The sequence below is a fragment of the Lissotriton vulgaris genome, chromosome 8, assembly GCF_964263255.1.
Source record: "Lissotriton vulgaris chromosome 8, aLisVul1.2, whole genome shotgun sequence".
In the NCBI taxonomy this organism is placed as follows: domain Eukaryota; kingdom Metazoa; phylum Chordata; class Amphibia; order Caudata; family Salamandridae; genus Lissotriton; species Lissotriton vulgaris.
In genome coordinates, this window is record NC_141696.1 from 1,247,591,127 (window position 1) to 1,247,610,425 (window position 19,299).

At 48.0% G+C, this 19,299-nt stretch overlaps 1 protein-coding gene across 1 annotated transcript in view; it reads left to right on the plus strand.

The window, feature by feature from the left end:
* The window catches only part of FLT1 (fms related receptor tyrosine kinase 1), a 451,054-nt gene that overhangs the window by 149,369 nt on the left and 282,386 nt on the right, over positions 1-19,299 (plus strand). The window contains exon 11 of the mRNA XM_086935163.1: positions 15,907-16,021. Coding sequence (XP_086791289.1) covers positions 15,907-16,021 — 115 coding nt within the window. The remainder of the gene's footprint in view (positions 1-15,906; positions 16,022-19,299) is intronic.

Genomic DNA, 19,299 nt, shown 5'->3' on the forward strand with positions numbered 1-19,299 from the left:
CGCCTAGCCTGCGGATGTAGTGGGTGCGTGATTGTTGGCCACTAGACCGCCAACTGTTACATCCCTATCCAACTCAGTTCTTTTGTTATATCTTTCTAAACCCAATCAAACTGTCCTAAACATGCCACACAGTCCAACGCATAAGTTCAGTACTTGCTTAAGATTCAGCCGGCGATATCCGGACACCTTCAAGCAGGCATAGTCTCTCAAATGCTGGCTCGGGTGGGGGTTCGGCCTCAGGCTGTATCTTTGGGTGCCGGTGCGCCCGCCTATGTTGTCCAGGCCGGGGTCCTCGGAGCGAGCTCCGTGCTGAGGTGAGGGACTTACTTCTGGGGTCTCGCCAACTTCGCCACTCGCCGATTCTTCCTACCAGCCTTCGGGCGTGGCAATGGCCATGGGCTTGTTTGGTCACTTGAGGTCTACCGGGGATGTTCTGACGGGGCCTCCTTGAACCACAAGATGTTTCTGGATACCTCCTCTTCTCTGCGCACGGTTACCATGGTTCCATGGTTAGCAGTGACTGTCCAGGTGCCAGGCTCGTAGTTTGTCCGGAATTTTCCTCCCTGAAGTCGGTTTCGCAGGATGACCGTCGCTCCAGGGTTGATCCCGCTTGGTGTGGCGTGTCGGCGGACGCTTGTGTCCTGGTTGTGTCGTGTTCTTCTCTCTTGCACTTCTTCAACCTCTAACTGAGGTGACGACCACCCGAGGCAGGTAGGGAGCAGGTCTTGGTGGGGTCCATGGAGCATGAGGGCCCACAGGCTCCGCTGGGTCATACAGTGATGGGTGCTTCGGTATTCTTTTAAGAACTCGTAGAGTCTCTGCTCCGGGTCTGCTTGTTCCACGACAGCTATGCGGAACATCTTGTTCAAAGTGTGCATGAAGCGTTCGACATCCCCGTTGGCCTGGGGCCACTGAGGGTTGATGCGGCCATGAGGTATGCCTCGCTGTTGGAGGAGCGTAGCAAATTCTGCCCCTTGGAACGGAGGACCATTGTCACTGTCTACTTCTTGGGGAAAACCAAACATGGCGAAGATTTTTTCCAGCACTGGTCTGACGTAGTTGAAATCCGTAGACGCAACGGGTTCTACTACGGGATATTTTGAGTATGCGTCTATGATCACGAGTGTGTGCTTTCCCCCTGGGAAGCTCCCAAAGTCTACGCTCACTTTGGACCATGGGACGGTGCAGGCATCCTCGGTGATGACCGGGATGGGTTTCTCAGGGCCATTTGTCAACTGGCACAATGAACAGCGTCTGACATACTCCTCTACCATGTCCTCTAGCTCTGGGAACCAGACCTTCTCTCGCATCCGTGCTTTCATTTTGGTGATTCCTTGGTGTCCTCCATGGGCTAATTGGACTGCCCGATGTTGGAGGCTCTGCAGGATTACTAGTCTGGGTTCTCTCAACAGGATGCCGTCATTGGTAGCGCTAAGTTCGTGACGAACTCGGCACATCTTAGTTAGGGTGTCACAATCTTCCGGGGTCCACAAGTTGGCCTGGCGAAGGTAATTTGTCCACGAACCTTTTTGCACTGCACATAGTGTCCTAGTGTAGACTGCGTCATCGGCGGCAGCTTCCCTCACATCTTCTAGGGACATGCTCTGGGACATGCTGCAAGAGCTACCAGATGGGCATATTGTTCGACGTCCTTGTCTTCTTCTTGCTTCTCCGACCGAACCAGGTGTCTCGAGAGGAAGTCAGCCGGGTTCTTGGATGCTGGGCGGTATACCACCTCCATTTCATAAGGTTGCAGCTGGACGGCCCAGCGCTCGATACGCGGGGGTGGGTGAGGTGCAGTCCCTTTAAAAAGGGGAACAAGAGGCTGATGGTTGGTGACCATGGTGAATGGTTGTTCATGGAGGTACAGATGAAAATGGCTGCAGGCCCACTTGATGGCGAGAGCTTCGTGCTCAATCTGGCCGTACCTTGTTTCTGTGGGGGTGAGGGACTTGCTGGCAAACGCCAAGGCGACCCACTGGCCCGGTTCATGTTCTTGAGCCAATACTGCACCGAATCCTACTGGCCTCGCGTCGACCAGCACCTCCGTTCGCTTCGCGGGATCGAAGTAGGCCAGCGTGGCTTCTCCTAGGAGGGCATCTTTTATCCCTTGGAATGCCTCTTCCTCCTTTGGGCCCCAGTGCCAGGTTGAATCCGCCTTCGTCAGGGCCCGCAGCGGATCCGCCCGGGTGGCCAGACCTGGTATAAATCGCCCGCAGTACGTGGCCATCCCCAGGAAGCTCCGTACTTCTGTCGGTGTCGTTGGTGCAGGGGCATCTTTGATTGCTTGCGACTTCTTTGGGTCCCCCTGTATGCCTTCTTGGTTGAATACGTAGCCGAAAAACTCGAGGGATGGTTGGAAAAACTGGCACTTATCTTTATGTAGGGTGGCTCCATACTTGCTGAGGCATTTCAGTGTGTTGCGGAGATGCTTGTGGTGATCGGCGGCCGTTGAAGTGGATGAGGATGTCGTCACTCACGGTTAACACTCCAGGTAGGCCTGATAATAGCTCCCGTATCATGTTTTGGAACACTTCGGCTGCAGAGGATATTTCAAAATTCAACCGTTTGTATCTCCTGAGCCCTAGGTGTGTGCTGAAAGTGGTGATGTACCTGCTCTCTTCAGACAGGGGCAGTTGTTGATACTCTGCATTCAAGTCAATTTTTGAAAACCACTTGGATCCGTTGACATCCGCAATGATATCATCCATTGTTGGTGTTATGTGGCATTCCCTCCTAATTGATTTATTGGTCAGCCGCATGTCAATGCATAGGCGTATGGCTCCTGGCTGTTTTGACTTTTCTGCGATGACCATCGAGGACACCCAGGGTGTTGGCTTGGATACTTTTTCAATGACTCCTTGCTCCACTAAGGCTTACAGCTCCTTCTCTACGAGCGGTCGCAGGTGGAAAGGAACTCTCCTGTGTCGCAGAGCGACTGGGGCGACCGACTTGTCAATGTGTAACTTAATGGGATCCCACTTGATGCACCCGAGGCCTTGAAACCGCTCGAGGAACTGTCTGAGGAGTTCTTCTACCTGGTACGTCTGGATTCGTCTGGCGAAGGAGATTACCCTTAGATCCTCTGCAGTGTGACTACTCAGGAGGGTATCCGCTTCCCTGTCGATGACGTGGATGGTCGCCATCACCTCAAGATCGTCTGCCTTGATGGGTACCGAGATCTTTCCTTTCAGCGGCAGGGGCGTGTCTGCCCCATACGCGTAGATTCTGGTTTTGGATGGCACTACAGGATGGCGAGGGCGTAGGCTTCAGTATTGTTGTAGGCCCATGACGTTCACTGTCGCTCCTGTGTCGATGACCACCTTTATCTCCGTTCCCGCGACATGGACTATGCATGTGGGTTGTGGTCGGTGGCATTGTTTGAGTTCCCTTACAAAGGATACTAGGTATACCCCTTCTTCGTCGTCATCTAAGGAATCTTCTACCGTTGGTAGGTGTTTCGCGGGTCTTCTCTGTGTGTGTTCAGGTGACGCAGTGTCTGTCACTGATAGTTGCCTGAACGGCTCGCGTTGGGGGCTTCAGTCCTCGGAACTCTCGGTTTTTGTTGCGCCTTCTTTAGACAGATGCAAAGTGATTGGGTATCCTGCAGTTGGTGCAGGTCTTCCCCTGGGCGGGACTGTCTTTGGTGGGGTGTGGTTCATGGCCACAGTATCCACATCTTGATCTAGAGGCGTCTCCTTTCGGTCCTCGGAATGTGTCTCCTCTGGGCTTGGTTCTTATGGCATCGGCTCGTTCTGTCTTGATGGATTCCGACTTCCCGTGGGGCTTGGTTAGGGCTTGATCCATCTTGTTTGCCCTTGCCACGGACAGGTCATGTGATCTGGATAGTATCAGCATGTCTTCCAGCGCGATTCTCAGTTTGCGCATTAAGAGTCCTCTTAAGGTCTTGTCGCGGCACCTCTGAATCAATTGTTTCCTGATCTTCTTTGGCTGGTCTTCATCAGTGCATGTGCTGGCAAGCTCTCGGAGACATGCGTAGAACATGTCCATGGATTCTTCCTCCCTTTGGCGGGCTTGTCTGAGCTTAAATACTTCGAAATCCGAGTTTAGTTGTGGATCAAAGTGGCCATTTAGCGCCGTTACTGCAGCATCGTAGTCGTCTGCTGCCCCTGTGTTGGGTAGATGCTTGAAGAGTTTGAAAATGTTGTCCCCCGCATAGTGTAGTAGCAAGGATCTCTTTACCGCCTTGTCCGTTTCCCTGGTTGCGACAAAATAGTTGTTGAGGCGTTCTATCCATATTCTCCAACGGGGGAGGCAGATGCGGGATCTTCTAGCTCACTGAAGGGGGTAGGACCCCTAACGCTGCGTGCTGGAATGGGATGCGGGCTGGCGCTGTGGCGTTGTTGTCGTCCAACATGGCGCCTGGCGGGGAGCGCTTTTGACCGTGTTCAGGCCAGTGGTGTGCCACGTGCTCTGGCCGGTTCTAGGGGAGGATGGCGCAAGGTGTCTCCCATGGTGCTCTGTCGTAATGCCACCCTTTTCCCTGGGCACTCCGTAAATTGGTGTCTCCTCTGTCTCGTTACTTGACTTGATTGGTATCCCCTTCTTTTTTTCTTTTCTTTCTTTGCTTTTATCAGTGCTTGATCCTCTCCTTCTTTTATTGTCTTTCTTTGCTTTTATCAGTGCTTGATGACTGCGGGCGGTGCTGTGACGATCTCCATGCAGCCGGTTCAGTCGTGCAGGTGAGGCTTCGGGCAGCTCAACCACCCGGTAGGGCCCGGAGCGCTGTTGCACGGCGGGGGCATGGCCTGTGCACTCAGCCTGGTCTGGGCTTGCCACTGTGGGGCTCCGGTGCTTCTGCGGACTCCCACGATGCTTCCCGCATCGACCGCAGCCGACGCCGAGGTGGGGGCGAGCGCGCACATCGCTGACACTCTGCAGTCCTGGATTCACGCGGTGCACAGCCGCACTGCTGCGAATGGGAGGCGGCCACCTCACGGAGCAGTGTGAGGTGCGAGCGAGGGTTGGGCCCACTCCACTCGTCGCCAGTATTGTGTGCGGACCCTGGGGCTACCTTGATGCCGCAGGGGTGGTAAGGCCTTGCGCGGGGGCAGAAGCGCGCATGAGACACACAGGAGACCACACTGGTGTATCGGTCGGAAGTGACGACCATGAGCGGCCGCCCTCCTTTTATTATCGCCGGCAGGCCACACCTGGCCTTCGGATGTAGAGGCTGCGTGATTGTTGGCCACTAGACCACCAACTGTTACAATGGGCACATTAAGTGATTTGAACAGAATAACAGGAAGTCGACAGCTCTGGCCTTTAAGCCACATCCTCTCCCCACTTTCATGGTTAGTAGTTGGTTCATTGTTTGGTGGCACTAACAGAAGAAATGGGCTGTTGCTAGCTGTCTCCTGTCGAGAGCACCAGCACTTATCTTTTTACAAATGAACCACGGGGCAGGTCACACTTCAATGTTTTGCATCTCGATCCGACTGGCATCCCCCTGCATAATAAGAATTGTTCATATTCCCTGAAGCCCGAAGCAACAGTTCACAGAATCACAAACTGCCCACCTTGTTAATCTTTTTGTAAATCTTTTGGGAACCTTTATTATACTTCAAGCAGTTACAAACATGGGCCTACAACCACCGCCGGCCGCTAGTCAAGTCGTAAGTACAGCAAATCAATATAAGAAATTATAGCAGCTCGAAAACCGGGGTCTAACAAGTGTTCAGGATATGACTCGTATTCAAGCGTACTGGCCGAAATCCAGGATTCATGGAGGTTCATTTTACAATAAAGAGAAAAAGAAACTAAGAATCAATGCCGTACGGTCATACATGGTCCTACAATAACAAGCATAAATCAGGAAATCCGCAAATAATGCAAATACAATTGAAGTATTGGGGGTAAGGTATACGAGCAGGATAAATGTAAACACAAACCCGTTCCGTAGCAAAGCTGCACCCCACCCCTCAAAACGAAACATACTGTAGGAAACATGAAAATCGACGACACTAAAATGGAAGAAAGACAAAAGGGCCATAGAAACAAATAACAGACAAATTAACAAACCCCATCCCCCTACCCCCCACCCTGCACCCCTGCAGAAGGCCACGGCCTACCCCCCCCAGCAGTGTGCCTGTCGCCCTAAATAAGAGACCCGAAATATAGAAAAAGAGGAGAAAGAAGAAAAAAAGAAAAAAAAAGGAGAAAAAAGTGGAGAAGGGCCCTCGATCTTGCCACCCGGCCCACCCCCCACCCCCGCGCCCAGTAAACATCCTAAAAGCAAGATCAGAATAGCCATGGAAAACATTATTCACCGCCCGCACCATCAATATAATCCCCGCAGAGTGTCCCCCAAATCACCGTCAGCCAACAATAAGTCCACAGGATCCTAGACGGTATCACCCCTGGCCTTGTCTATCAGTAGTACCAACATACGTCCACTTATCAATCGGCATACAGAGCGGCGTGGATGGTCCAAGTGATCCGGGCGGACCGGGCCATGTTATTACTCCATGGGACTTCAGCAACCAAAACCCAGTCGAACAGGTATGGCGGAGATCCGTCTGTGTCGGTATCGACCCCGAAAACATCCTCAAGTCCGAGCACAGTCTCACCATCCAAGGAGAGAGAGTCACACCATCCGGCAAGCGCTGAGACGTCGCCGGGGCAGCCCAAGACATAGATCGGCGTTGTTTCCCCAGCCGCAGATTAGATATGTGCCCCGACGAGTCACTCACCGGACAACAGGACCACCCTCAAGCTCGCCACTCGGAAACACCACCAACTGATCCGCAGCGCCAAGAAAACGGCTTTCAGGAACCGACTGGACAACAACGCACACAACTGCAAGGAACTCTTCAACATCGTGAAAGAGCTCTCCAACCCCAACGCCGGAAACAACGACATCACCCCTTCGCAAGACCTCTGCAACTCCCTCGCCTCCTACTTCCACAACAAGATCGCGGACATACACTACAGCTTCAGCACTCAACCGACGCACGCCACGACCGCAGCAACGCCACCCACCACCACCCTCCGCACCTGGACCCCGGTCAACACCGAAGACACCATCCACACGATGAACTCCGTCCACTCCGGATCTCCGACCGACCCCTGCCCTCACCACGTCTTCAACAAAGCCGACGCTGTCATCGCACCCCACCTGCGGGACATCATCAACACCTCATTCGACACCGCCACCTTCCCCGAGAGCTGGAAGCACGCCGAACTCAGCGCTCTACTGAAGAAACCTACAGCAGACCCCACCGAACTCAAGAATTACCGCCCCATCTCTCTACTCCCGTTTCCAGCCAAATTCATTGAGAAGACCGTCAACAAGCAGCTGGCCGCCTTCCTCGAGACGAATGGATCCCTCGACCCATCGCAGTCCGGATTCCGTGCCAACCACAGCACCGAGACCGCCCTCATCGCCGCCACTGACGACATCCGAGCCCTGATGGACAACGGGGAAACAGCGGCCCTCATCCTCCTAGACCTCTCCGCGGCCTTCGACACGGTCTGTAACCGCACCCTAGTGCAGCGCCTCAGCAACGTCGGAATCCAGGAGAAGGCGCTGGAATGGATCGTCTCCTTTCTCGACGGAAGAACACAAAGAGTCCGCCTACCACCGTACAAATCAGAGGCCACCAAAGTCATCTGCGGCGTCCCTCAAGGATCCTCACTGAGCCCGACTCTCTTCAACGTCTACATGAGCCCCCTCGCGTCCATCGCACGCCAACACAACCTCAACATAATCTCCTACGCCGACGACACCCAGCTGATCCTCTCCCTGACCAACGACCCCGCCGCCGCCAGAGCCAACCTGCACGAAGGGATGAGAGAGGTAGCCGAGTGGATGACGACGAGCCGCCTGAAGCTGAACACAGATAAGACGGAGGTCCTCATCCTGGGCTCCTCGCCCTCCGCTTGGGACGACTCCTGGTGGCCCCCCGCCCTGGGCACCGCACCCAAACCGACGGATCACGCATGCAACCTGGGTTTCATCTTGGACTCCTCCCTCTCCATGACCAGGCAAGTCAGCGCCGTCTCCTCGTCGTGCTTCAACATCCTGCGCATGCTTCGGAAGATCTTCTGGTGGATCCCCACAGAGACCAGGAAGACCGTCACCCAGGCCCTCGTCACCAGCCGACTGGACTACGGCAACGCACTCTACGCCGGAACTACCGCCAAGATCCAGAAGAGACTCCAGCGCATCCAGAACGCCTCAGCCAGACTCATCCTCGACATCCCACGACACAGCCACATCTCCGGACACCTAAGAGACCTGCACTGGCTCCCGGTCAACAAGAGAATCACCTTCCGCCTCCTTACCCACGCGCACAAAGCTCTCCACGACCAAGGCCCGAGCTACCTCAACAACCGAATCAACTTCTACGCGCCCAAACGCCACCTCCGATCCGCCAGCCACGCCCTCGCCGCCGTCCCACACATCCGCAGAGCCACTACAGGAGGAAGGTCCTTCTCCTACCTGGCCGCCAAGACCTGGAACTCCCTCCCGGCCGACCTGCGCCTGACCCAAGACCACCTCTCCTTCAGGAAGAAGCTCAAGACCTGGCTGTTCGAGCAGTAGCGGCACCCCCCCCCCCAAGCGCCTCGAGACCCTACGGGTAGGTAGTGCGCTCTATAAATGTCTTTGATTGATTGATTGACTCACATGTACTACAGATCTGTCCAAGGCGATCTCATGAGCCGGGTCTTCCAGCGTCTCTACGAACCTAGGCGTAGCTGGAGCACTCTTCACTGACATAGAGGCGGGCACGTCGGCACTTCCTTGAGATCGAACTGTGCCCTTGTGGAACGGCGGGACAACAATGGCGGCCATCCTTTTCCCCAGGTCCCGGGCATTACGGATCAGGGTCGCATGCAGGGTCGTTAGAGCAGCCAATATATCTTTGGACGTGGGCTCTTTCACGTGCCTCCAGTCCCCTGAACTCTCCCGCACGGCAGCTTTTCTATCCGGATGTGGTCTGCGCAAGAGGGTGCCAGCCGCCATCTTAGCTGATCCGGCCTCGTCCTTCTTCACCTCACCTCAGGGACCGGGCCCTACACCAGGGCGCTACAGGATTCACAGTGAGGACCCAGAAAGTCAAGGCAGGCTTCCCAGTGAAGAGTCACCAAAGGGCTAAACAAAATCTCTGCCGCTCCCCGGGAGCCGCCCGCCGATTCCGGGGGGAGTCCTTAGTTATGCCCGGACACAAAACTGGAAAGGGGGGCCAAATATCATGCACTCCCCTCGACCCTGCTTTGCCACGCATCCCCACGAGGCACTCCGCTAGATGGACTGGGTCGTCACTGTCGCCATCGGCCCATCAAATCTCCAGCGCCCTCCGGCCGACTCTTCACCTCCACCAATGGCCGCTGTTCTCTTCTCGCTGCTAAGACAAAATCCTAACTTAAGTCTGTCTTAAGTCTGTCTTAAGACAAACTTAAGACAAAATCCTAACTTCTGTGAATACCAAAAGTAGTAAGTTTAGGATTTTGTCTTGTTAGTTCTGTGAATCAGGCCCCTTGTGTGTGATTATGCACTTAAAAAGGGGGGCGTTTCTTGAGTTATAAGCAGCCTTAAGGAAAGAGAATTATGGCGTCCTTTTATGTAAACGTCACACTGTTGATCAATGCACTTGGATGCAACTCCAAGGTTTGTGTGTTTTTTTTTACATAAAATATCATATCCAAATTCACCATCTGATATCCCCTAGCCGTAACATCACATGTTGTGCCCCTTACGTTTTTTTCTTCATCTTCTCTTTTTAGTCTCTCTGTTTATGTGCTCTTCCGCATTATACATAACTTTGAAGTTACTCACCAATCAAAGCTCGATGGCCAAAAAGTGAAAGCAACATAACCAAGAAAAAAAGAATACTTCATACAATTGTCACATTTCAAAAACACTTCAATGCTCACATTTCCCCCGTTTCTACCCATTTCTCTCTGATAATCAGGTTTGCAATTTAAGATTCCCTATCGGAACATAGGCCTCATTCCGTAGAGGAATGGCGTGGCCAAGGCAGCCTTCTTTCAGACTAGGAAACTCAAACACATTCTCACCTATCTACGTAAGCAGGACAAGTGAATAACCAGAGAAATCAGACGCTTTCGTGTTGTCGCCCTTGCTCTTGAAACCATCGCCTTCAGCCAGAAATTGATCTTCTTTAAAGTCGAATTTTGTAATGATCCCACTCATTTACTCACTCATTTGGGGGAAAAATGTAATATATTTTAGAAATAAGTTGCACATTTAGAGCCATGAAATTATAACAATTGACTTCTTTGTTCGGTCTTTTTTAATTTAGGAGATTTCGAAGTAGGCGTGGGTAAGTGTTTCACGCAGTGTCCTTCTCAATCATTGTTTTTCAGGGTTGGTCAAATGTGGTTAGGTGGTTCCTTCCTTGACTCATGTTATCACATGACCCTCAGCAAGGACCGCCTTTGCTGGTGTTAATGAGGATTCTGGCAAGTGAGCAAAAAAGCACTTCCTCCAATCAGTCTTGATGGTTCTGCCTCCTTCATGACTGGCCAAAAGTGTTCTCCAAGGATCTTGGGCGTTATTGTCCTTCATTCTTTTGTGCCATGAAATCGAAGTAGATTATTATATTGCTGAGGTCAGTTGACCCCCCTGGATAAAAGGCCCTTTCGGAAATGATGCTGATGAAAGGATGTTGGCGGAACTCTTTCTTAACCCACAGTTAATGATCTTTTTATGATGCTGAGATCATCCATCCCACATCTCTCCTCTCGCAGAATGCATGTATGGCGTGCGGCAAACCCTTTACCCAGAGCTATTTTCCCTCCGCCGATTCTAAATTTACCACAGTGTTGTGCTTGGCCAGAGTCTGGGAAGAGGTAGTGGTACTTCTGAGATTCATTAAGAAAGACAGCGAGCAGTGGCTCAGCGCGAGGACAGTGCGCCGCGAAGCTTGATATCTGTGGCCTTGTCCAGAATAGGCCATGGGAGTTTTCTTATCTCACTTTAGCAGGAGGTGCTGTGCACTTCCTGTGCGAAATCAGGAGCGTATGCGGCTTTCCTCTGGTTGTTTGGCTTCCTCCCCTGTACAAGACTGTTCCCAGCCCAGCGATTATCTTTGCATCTTCAAACATGGCACAATCCACTTCCTTAAGAGCTTGTCGTATTCTTAGGAGTCGGCCCGCTCTCCCCCTCAAACATACACACACTCTTAAGCGCCACTTCTTAAAAGCCACACTATTTTTAATTCGCTGGCCAACATTTATTTTTACAAATAAAGAGAGGTCCAAGAAATAAATATTCAGATCTGAGTTAATGCGAGTTCACATCAAGGCCCCTCCTTCTGTCCTCGGGAGCTATAGGATCTCCAGTGATTGAGTCAATCGTGGCTGTGTGCTTGAGGCTTCCTGGGGATGTGTAGTGGCAGTATTTCTGCTTTAGCGCCCTCTTCCTCTTCCCTTTTCCTGGTTTGCACGTTCAAAATAGAACTAATGACTTCTGGTGGAGAGGGTTGGGCAACATGGTAGTTGCATAAGTCAGTAGTATGGGAATGGAAGGCCAGGCCTGTGGACAGAAAGAGTGGGATGGATTTATGGAGTGAGGCCCCGTGTACAAAAGCATTGCATTGCGTGATTCATCTGAGTTGTTGCTGTGGTCTTAGAATTGACAATTTTTAAAATATTGTTAACAGTTTTATATTACCCGAAGTTGGCACAAAGGCATTAGAGCACTTTACAAGAGCACCACATTTTATTACACAAAGTCAGATTTTTTATTAGGCACTGGGAGATTAAGGATTTGCCCGGAATCCCGTGGAAGTGACTTCACATGCACTTTGACCCTAATAAAATCACAGGCTTGACTCCTTGTCCCACCTGCAGCCCTCCAGCAACCTTTTGTTCGCTCCACACAGGCGAAAGGGAAGGAGGGGAACTCAGAGACAGGGAATGGGCCCTTGGCACCTACAAAAGGGCCACCGGGGAGCAGCAGATGCTATCCCTGGCTTCTCCTAATTGGACTCAGTGCTTTCCCCCTACTCGCCCCTTTCCCAAGGCATGTAGTTGGAGCTGGGCTACCAATAGTGCAGCATGTGCACTGGCAGCGGGTAGTGAGTGGCGCACATCCCATCTGTTAGTGGATGTGTTGTTTTCCTAAACAAATTAGGGGCTGGTTGCACTGGGAGCCCTGGCCACCTTGGTGCACCGCTGTCATGTAGCAAGCCTTGCTGTGTGTTTTTTCCAAGCAGATGCATTTCGAAATGTCAGATAGAATCTTAGTTCCAGCTACAGCATGATGCATAGGGGAAGGTTCCATTTGTAAATAAAAAATGCAAAAGGTGTTTTTTTGTGAGAGAAAAAGTTTTTACGACTTAATTGTACATATCACTGCTCAGTACCACAAAGCTTCCCTAAATCTGCTTGGAAACCTTTATTAAAGGGTCTAACAACAACCATTGCATTGATTCACCATGCCTGAAACTTACATTTTTAATGTGTCATGGAGATAAAAGCACACAAGATATGGCAAATCATGCTCTTAAATAATCAGTAAACTCGGCTCTGAAAAAAATGTCCTATACATTACTTCATTCACAAAAATTCTCTAAAATATTGTAGTTGTTAAGGACATTGGCAAGCACGTTATTAATTCAAAGGCGTGGCCTGTTGATGTACGTAACAGTTTCTCTAGTAACTTGACTTTTTCTTGAAGATCTTTGACTCCTTCCATTATTCGCAGCCGTGTTCCTTGGGGAGTTAAATGTCTGCAAGTGGTGCAGTCTTGTCCAATCGTAGGAGTCGTTCCTTGCCTCGGAATCCTAAGGGACTGTGATTGGATGATGTGTCCAATTTGTAGTTTTACTGTACAGGGCATTGTATTGACTAACTGATTGTCTTTCCTTTTTTGGAAATTTCAGTGTGTCTTCACTTTTGTGAGGATGACGTTATTGCATAATTCAATGAAAATAAAATAATGACCACATTTGTGTAACATTTGCACTTGCATTGTTTCTGGTCATTAAAGCTCAGATTTATTAAACTTTCACGTAATGCAACACAGCAAGACAGCTTCCGCTCTAGCCTCTACGTGAAAGGGAAAGGGCAGGAGTGTGCCATATTTAACAGTATATGGCGCATTTCCTTGTGCTGACACACAATGTACTGCCTTGCCCCAACGCAGGCATGCTTTTGCACAGTGGTGCAAGGGTTCCTGCGCTGTAGGCAGTAATGTTTTTGTGCAGGAAGGGACACCTTCCTGCACAAAAACAATCCTCTGAGACGTATTCCTCTTTCTACATGTGCCGCATAATGCCCTGGTAAGGTGTAGCAGTCTGAAGCATTTCCAGGTCTACCACTCATGGTAACTTTGGGAATCTGGCAAAATTCATGGGTGGATGCGTGGGTACACCCAGGGCAGAAGAACACACGGCAGCAACTTGCTGTGCTTTGCGTTACTCCTTATTTACTAAGCACCACAGGGCCACGCAAGGTGGCGTGTGTTGCTTGGTGAATCTGACTTTAGTGCTGCTTTGCCCTCGCGTTACCATGCGTGATTGAAGGGCTATGCAACATAAGGAAAAATCTGGCACCTGGGGTGACTGTTTTTCTATAGATAAATCTTTTCTATATCACACACATCTAATTAATAATAAAAATATACAGAATGCTAAACTTTCCACAATTGTCAGTAAAACAATGAATTGACGCCAATAATGAAACGACCAAGTGTCATCAGAAGCAGTAGTTTCCATGGTCCTGTATTCCACTAGGAAATATAACAGCCTTTTATATTTATATCATGGAGAAACGTTAAAATGTACAAGTGCACAATATGAAAAAAGCATTTGACTTATTCCACAGCTGTCTATGTCTTTATAATTCCTTCCCTGCTGTCATGTTTTCGGTCTCTCTCATCCTAAATTAAAAACAGAGACTTCCTGTCATAGTTCCTTTCTTTTGTTAAGTGATTAGTAATGTGTGCATTGAGGGAGTTCCGACATGTTAAATCATTCCCCATAAGTAAGACCTCTGCTTCAAAGCAGAATGCCACGTGATTCTTTTGCCTTCTAGTTATTTTTGAAACTTTTTATATGATCGCTAAATGATGTTATCAAACTAAAGGAGCTGCATTAGCAAAATCAGAAATTTGATATGTATTGCAGAAGCAGCATTATCAAAAATCTGAAATTTGAGATTTATTGCAGGAGTTGCATTATCAAAAATCTGAAATTTGATATTTGCTGTAGAAGCTGCATTACCAAAAATCAAAGTAAAGGAGCTGCATTACAAAAATCTGAAATTTGATAATTATTGCAGGAGCAGCATTATCAAAAATCTGAAATTTTATATATATTGCAGGAGCTGCATTATGAAAAATCTGAATTTTGATATTTGCTGCAGGAGCCGCATTACCAAAAATCAGAAATGTGATATTTACAGCAGGAGTTGCATTACCCAAAATCAGAAAATTGATATTTACTACAAGACCTGCATTACCAAAATCAGAAATTTTTATATAAAGGGTCCGGGCTGTCATGAACGTGTCAGCTCCATCCTCAACTACCTTCCAGACATTCATGAATAGAGTGGAGCCATTCTGTGATGTTTATCTCCACCATGCAACCCTTACCTGAATGTAAGATAATAATAATATTTTGCTAAACCTTGAAGGATACTTGATATCAACAACAGTAACATTAATCATTTGAAACATGGGAAAAGGTTTGAATATTTGGCTCTCTAACTAGGTGGCAGTTACATAGACATTATTTAGTTTTCGACTATATGGTTCTCTATGTCTATTTCTAGCATCAGGCTTTTCAAACTTAAATATTTAGAATTTTCAACTTGGATTTGTCTGGGAAGTTATATCAACCGCGTGAAAAAAGGCCTACTCATGTGTCCTGATCTCTGTGATACAATAGCCCTTCTCATAAATCTAATACCTAAGTTAGCATTTACATTTTCACTAGCAAGTTAACACCCGCTTTAAAACATATGTATTTCCTTTATACCTTAATTGCGCTTTTGTACTTATTTATTTTCATGTGGACACAGCTGTACCTGTTTGTAGGTAGTTATTTGCTGCAGCCACATACCTAAAATTTTCATGAAGAGCAAAAAGGTAAGCAAATTCAAAACATGCAACAAATGACGGTAGCATGAAACAGCCAAAGTAGCAAAGTAGTAAAGCCGCAAAAGTGCCAAACAATGACATCAAGTGACCACCTCACTGCAGGTGAATACAGACATCGTGTGCAGTCAAGAACGTTTCACCTACAAATCATTGTTTTCAGGCAGGTGCATTAGCATTACTTTCATTTCTTCCAGGGAACCAAAACAAGACCCCAACACGCAGGATGCATTTGGTTATCACACAATAGGTGAGGACTGGAAACAGCGTCCGTAATGACCTGGAGGGAGGTGGTCACCCTAAATAGTGTGGGGGAGATTTGCAGAGCCTGGAACTGCAGGATCAATATGTCCCCCATCCATTTATCTTTAAATATCCTGTCCATGCTGCTTACACAAGTACAACTGATACACATGCAAATGAATGCTAATGTCTCAAATATAGCTAAATGGAATGTCTTCATAAACTGCATCCAATCAGCAAGAAGTATGCAAATTCTAATGCAGCACCAATGAAATTGTGGGACATCAGGCCAAATCCACCTAAAAAGGTGCTGGTATTAAACATTCTCATATAATGGGGACAGAGAGGGAACAAAATTCAGCTCTGCAAAGTGGTAAATCAGGTCACATTAAGAAATTACTCTGCAGACATCCTTTCATTTGAGGAATAAAAACAATATATATATAAGAAAATTATAATAATCGGCATAATACTTTACCATAATGCACTTTGTGAAATGCTTCTGTGAGCGTATTGCATTTCATCCTTCAGAGGACGACAATTGGTGAAAATGTATTTTTTTTTACTTCCAGGTGTGACTTCCACTCGAGTATTGAAAAAAGTGCATTCTTGCTGAAATCTGGCAGCAGCAAAGGCAATCCGATTAGTATCAGCGAGAGAATGCAGATCATCGAAGGCAAGATCAAGGTATCTCTATAACTGAAAGATCAGACAGGCACCTTTTTAGCATGGAGGTTACACTTTCGTTTCCATAAAAGACATCATATATTTTCTAGGCTATTGCTAGTGGAGAAAATATATTTTCCTCTATATTGACATCATCATAAAAATGTAGACCTCGACAGAGTTCAATGAGGGCATAAAAAGCCAAAGGTCCTTGGAGTCTCTGGAGAGAGCAAGTTGCAGTAATAGCAGTGCTTGCAGCCGCTTGCAATGGGTATAAAAAAGGACAGGGAAAGCCAGTAGGTCTGGGTTTAATATGCCAACACATGCATCATTGGTACTTTAGAGCAAAACCAATTGGGGGGGGGGGGAGCCAGGAGGAGTGGACAAGGAGCTCTATAGTGGTAAAGTAGTCCTTCATGCAGTTCAATGCAAACACTGAAAAGGGAGTCTGAGGGATACACCCAAACAGCCAATAGAATTAGGATAGAGATGATAACTGCACTGGATTGAGCCAGGTCATGGCTGACAATGTCTCAAATCAATATCTGAAAGATGCTGATTGAAGAAAGCCAATGATTGTCAGGGTGAATCCAAAGCCTTCTTTATATACACTGTAACCTATAGCTCTCATTAGACAGTAGCACTGTCAAAAACCCAGACCTAAACTGAGAAAAGAAGGAGTGAGGACAAAAGTGATTATTTCGAGATAATCTGTGCTTTCTGTGTCTTTGCAACCCAATAATGCTCCCAACAGGTGCCCTAACAAGAGTGATTTTCTAATTACATTGTTTCACCCAAATACTTCTACTTTAGTTACCCCTCTGTCGGTATAAATATTATATATCTACAGCAAGGCCCTCTTCTATCCCAGAAGAACGTTAAAAGCTGGATGTACGACCATTACATTTTGAAAGTCGCTAATTGCAACATTTTGCGACTCGCAAAATGAAATGTACACCAGTGTCTCACTCACTGTTTGCGATTCCCAATGGGTTGCAATGACCTGCCTCATTAATATTCATAAGGCAGGTCGCAATTTGTGACCCCCGTTAGGAATGGCCAGCATTCACAAGGATGGTGGCCTGCTGGGGTCTGCAGAACACCCTGTCTGTGACTGCTTTTTAAATAAAGCAGGTTTTTAGGTTTCGAACCTGGCGAGGGGCACGAAGTGCCCCTCCCAGTTTGAAAACTATTGTCTTCAGTATGGATGTCGGCCCCGCCTCTGCCTCTCATTGGCTAGCTCCATAAATGGAGGATAGCCATTGGGAGGCAGAGGCTGTCAATTGCGCTTTCTCTCGAAAACGCGATTCGGGGGCGTTTCTGGTGCTTTTTTTAAGCCCCGCCCCTTTGTCCCGGGCCGCGCTGCGATTGGCTGCCGGCCCGGGACACCCCCGTGACGTCATTCCCGGGCCGCGCTGTGATTGGCTGCCGGCCCGGGACACCCCCGTGATGTCATTCCCCGGGCCGCGCTGTGATTGGCTGGCCGGCCCGGGACCTGACTTGTTTTTTACATGTTATGCATAACTCACCCCTTGGCGCGCATGTATAATGTACAATTGCATTGCTCTTAAATTTTTTTTTACATTTCCTGTTTTCCACCTATTTCCTCGTTCGTGCACATCCCAACCTATACGAGTCAACACAAGGAAACTCTTACAGAGATCCAAAACATCAGGAGAATACATTTAAGTGTACGAAAGAAATAAAATGGTTACTTTTGCTGAAAAAATTGGAATTTAAAAACTAAATTGGAGCGCTGGTTTTAAATATTATTTTCTGTTACTCTAGATGTTATGCAGCTGCATTGTGTCCACGCACTTTTATCTCCGCTGCAACAGCTGGGGAGTGGGTGTAGCCTTGGGGTTTAGAGCTACCGACTTTGGACCAGAGGAACCGGATCGAATCCCAGTGTCAGCTCAGCATCCTGTATAAATAACAAATGTGTCCTTGTGTAACGTAACTGCTATTCATGTGAACCGCTCCAATATCTTCGGGTTGATTTCGGTATATAAATCTGCAAAAAAATAAATACAGCTGAACACCCAATTTACAAGTGGCCTCAAAGACTCTTGCGTTTCAATCCCGTTTCTAAAGCACTTCGGGGCGGACATTCGGTAGCGCCGGAAGGGACGTCACCCAGGAAGTAACGTCACCTACCTGTGCAGACATTTTTAGGAACACCCAAGGATCGAAAAGGTACACGAAATAGGAGAATGGATGCTCTTCTTTGCCCGTTTCAAATGCATTATTCAGCAACTCTCAACTTAAAGATCTAGCATTCAGACCCTGTTTCCGAATTGCTTTGAGGTAAATTCGTGGTCAGCGAAATCAGATTGTTTTCAGAAATGGCAGGCACCCGGTAACTAATTGAGGGGGTATTGGGTATTTTTCAGTCTGGCATTACATCTCGTATAAACTGTTATTTCAATCTGCAGCAGCCTCCTTCATCGTTTAATTGTGGCCTGACTCGGAGTATGCATTTGGAGAAAAGCACAATTACGTTGTATTTTACGTAACTAGTCCGCTCTGTCATTTTTATTATGATGGCTTTCATTATCTTCAGCCTGCAGAATCCGCCCTTTTTTTGGGTCGTGTTTATAAGATGATGCGCCTTGAGGCAGACAGGCGTACGGTAAATAAATACTTCGTGTTATTTCTTGTTTATTAGGATGACAGGTGGCTTTGTCCTGGACTCTTTACTACGGTATGCAGTGAGCAATTTATGCAGTGAGTCATTGTCTTTAGTGTTCTGTATATCATGTACTGCATTTAACATTTACAGTATGAACGGAAGTGCATATATACTGTTTGGTGCAGTAGAAATTCAGCCATTATTTAGTATAATACGCAGCACAATATACGTAGGCGATATTTACTGTAGAATGCCTGGCGGGTAATATTTTTTGCAGCATGCACTGGAGTATATTTACTCCACTATACCCTGCAGCCAGTATTTACTAAAGTATACATTCGATTATATTTACGCCATGTAGTACAATATGCCGTGCAGTCAAAATATTCCACAGCACACATTGCAGCATCTTTACAGTATTTACTACATTATGCACTACAGTGCATATTTACCACCCTTTGCAATGAAGTCCATGGTGGCTCGGGGACTTATAAAAGATGGGGTATAACGGTTCTGGAATTGGACTTCGAGAGCCTATAATTGGAGGCCAAGATGTGCAAATGAATGGGGGTGGTTTCACAAAGTGCGTAGTCCTGAAAATCGGCGCCTGACAGTTAACTTACACTTAATTAAAAAAAAGAATTCTTCCATGATGACATTGGTAAAC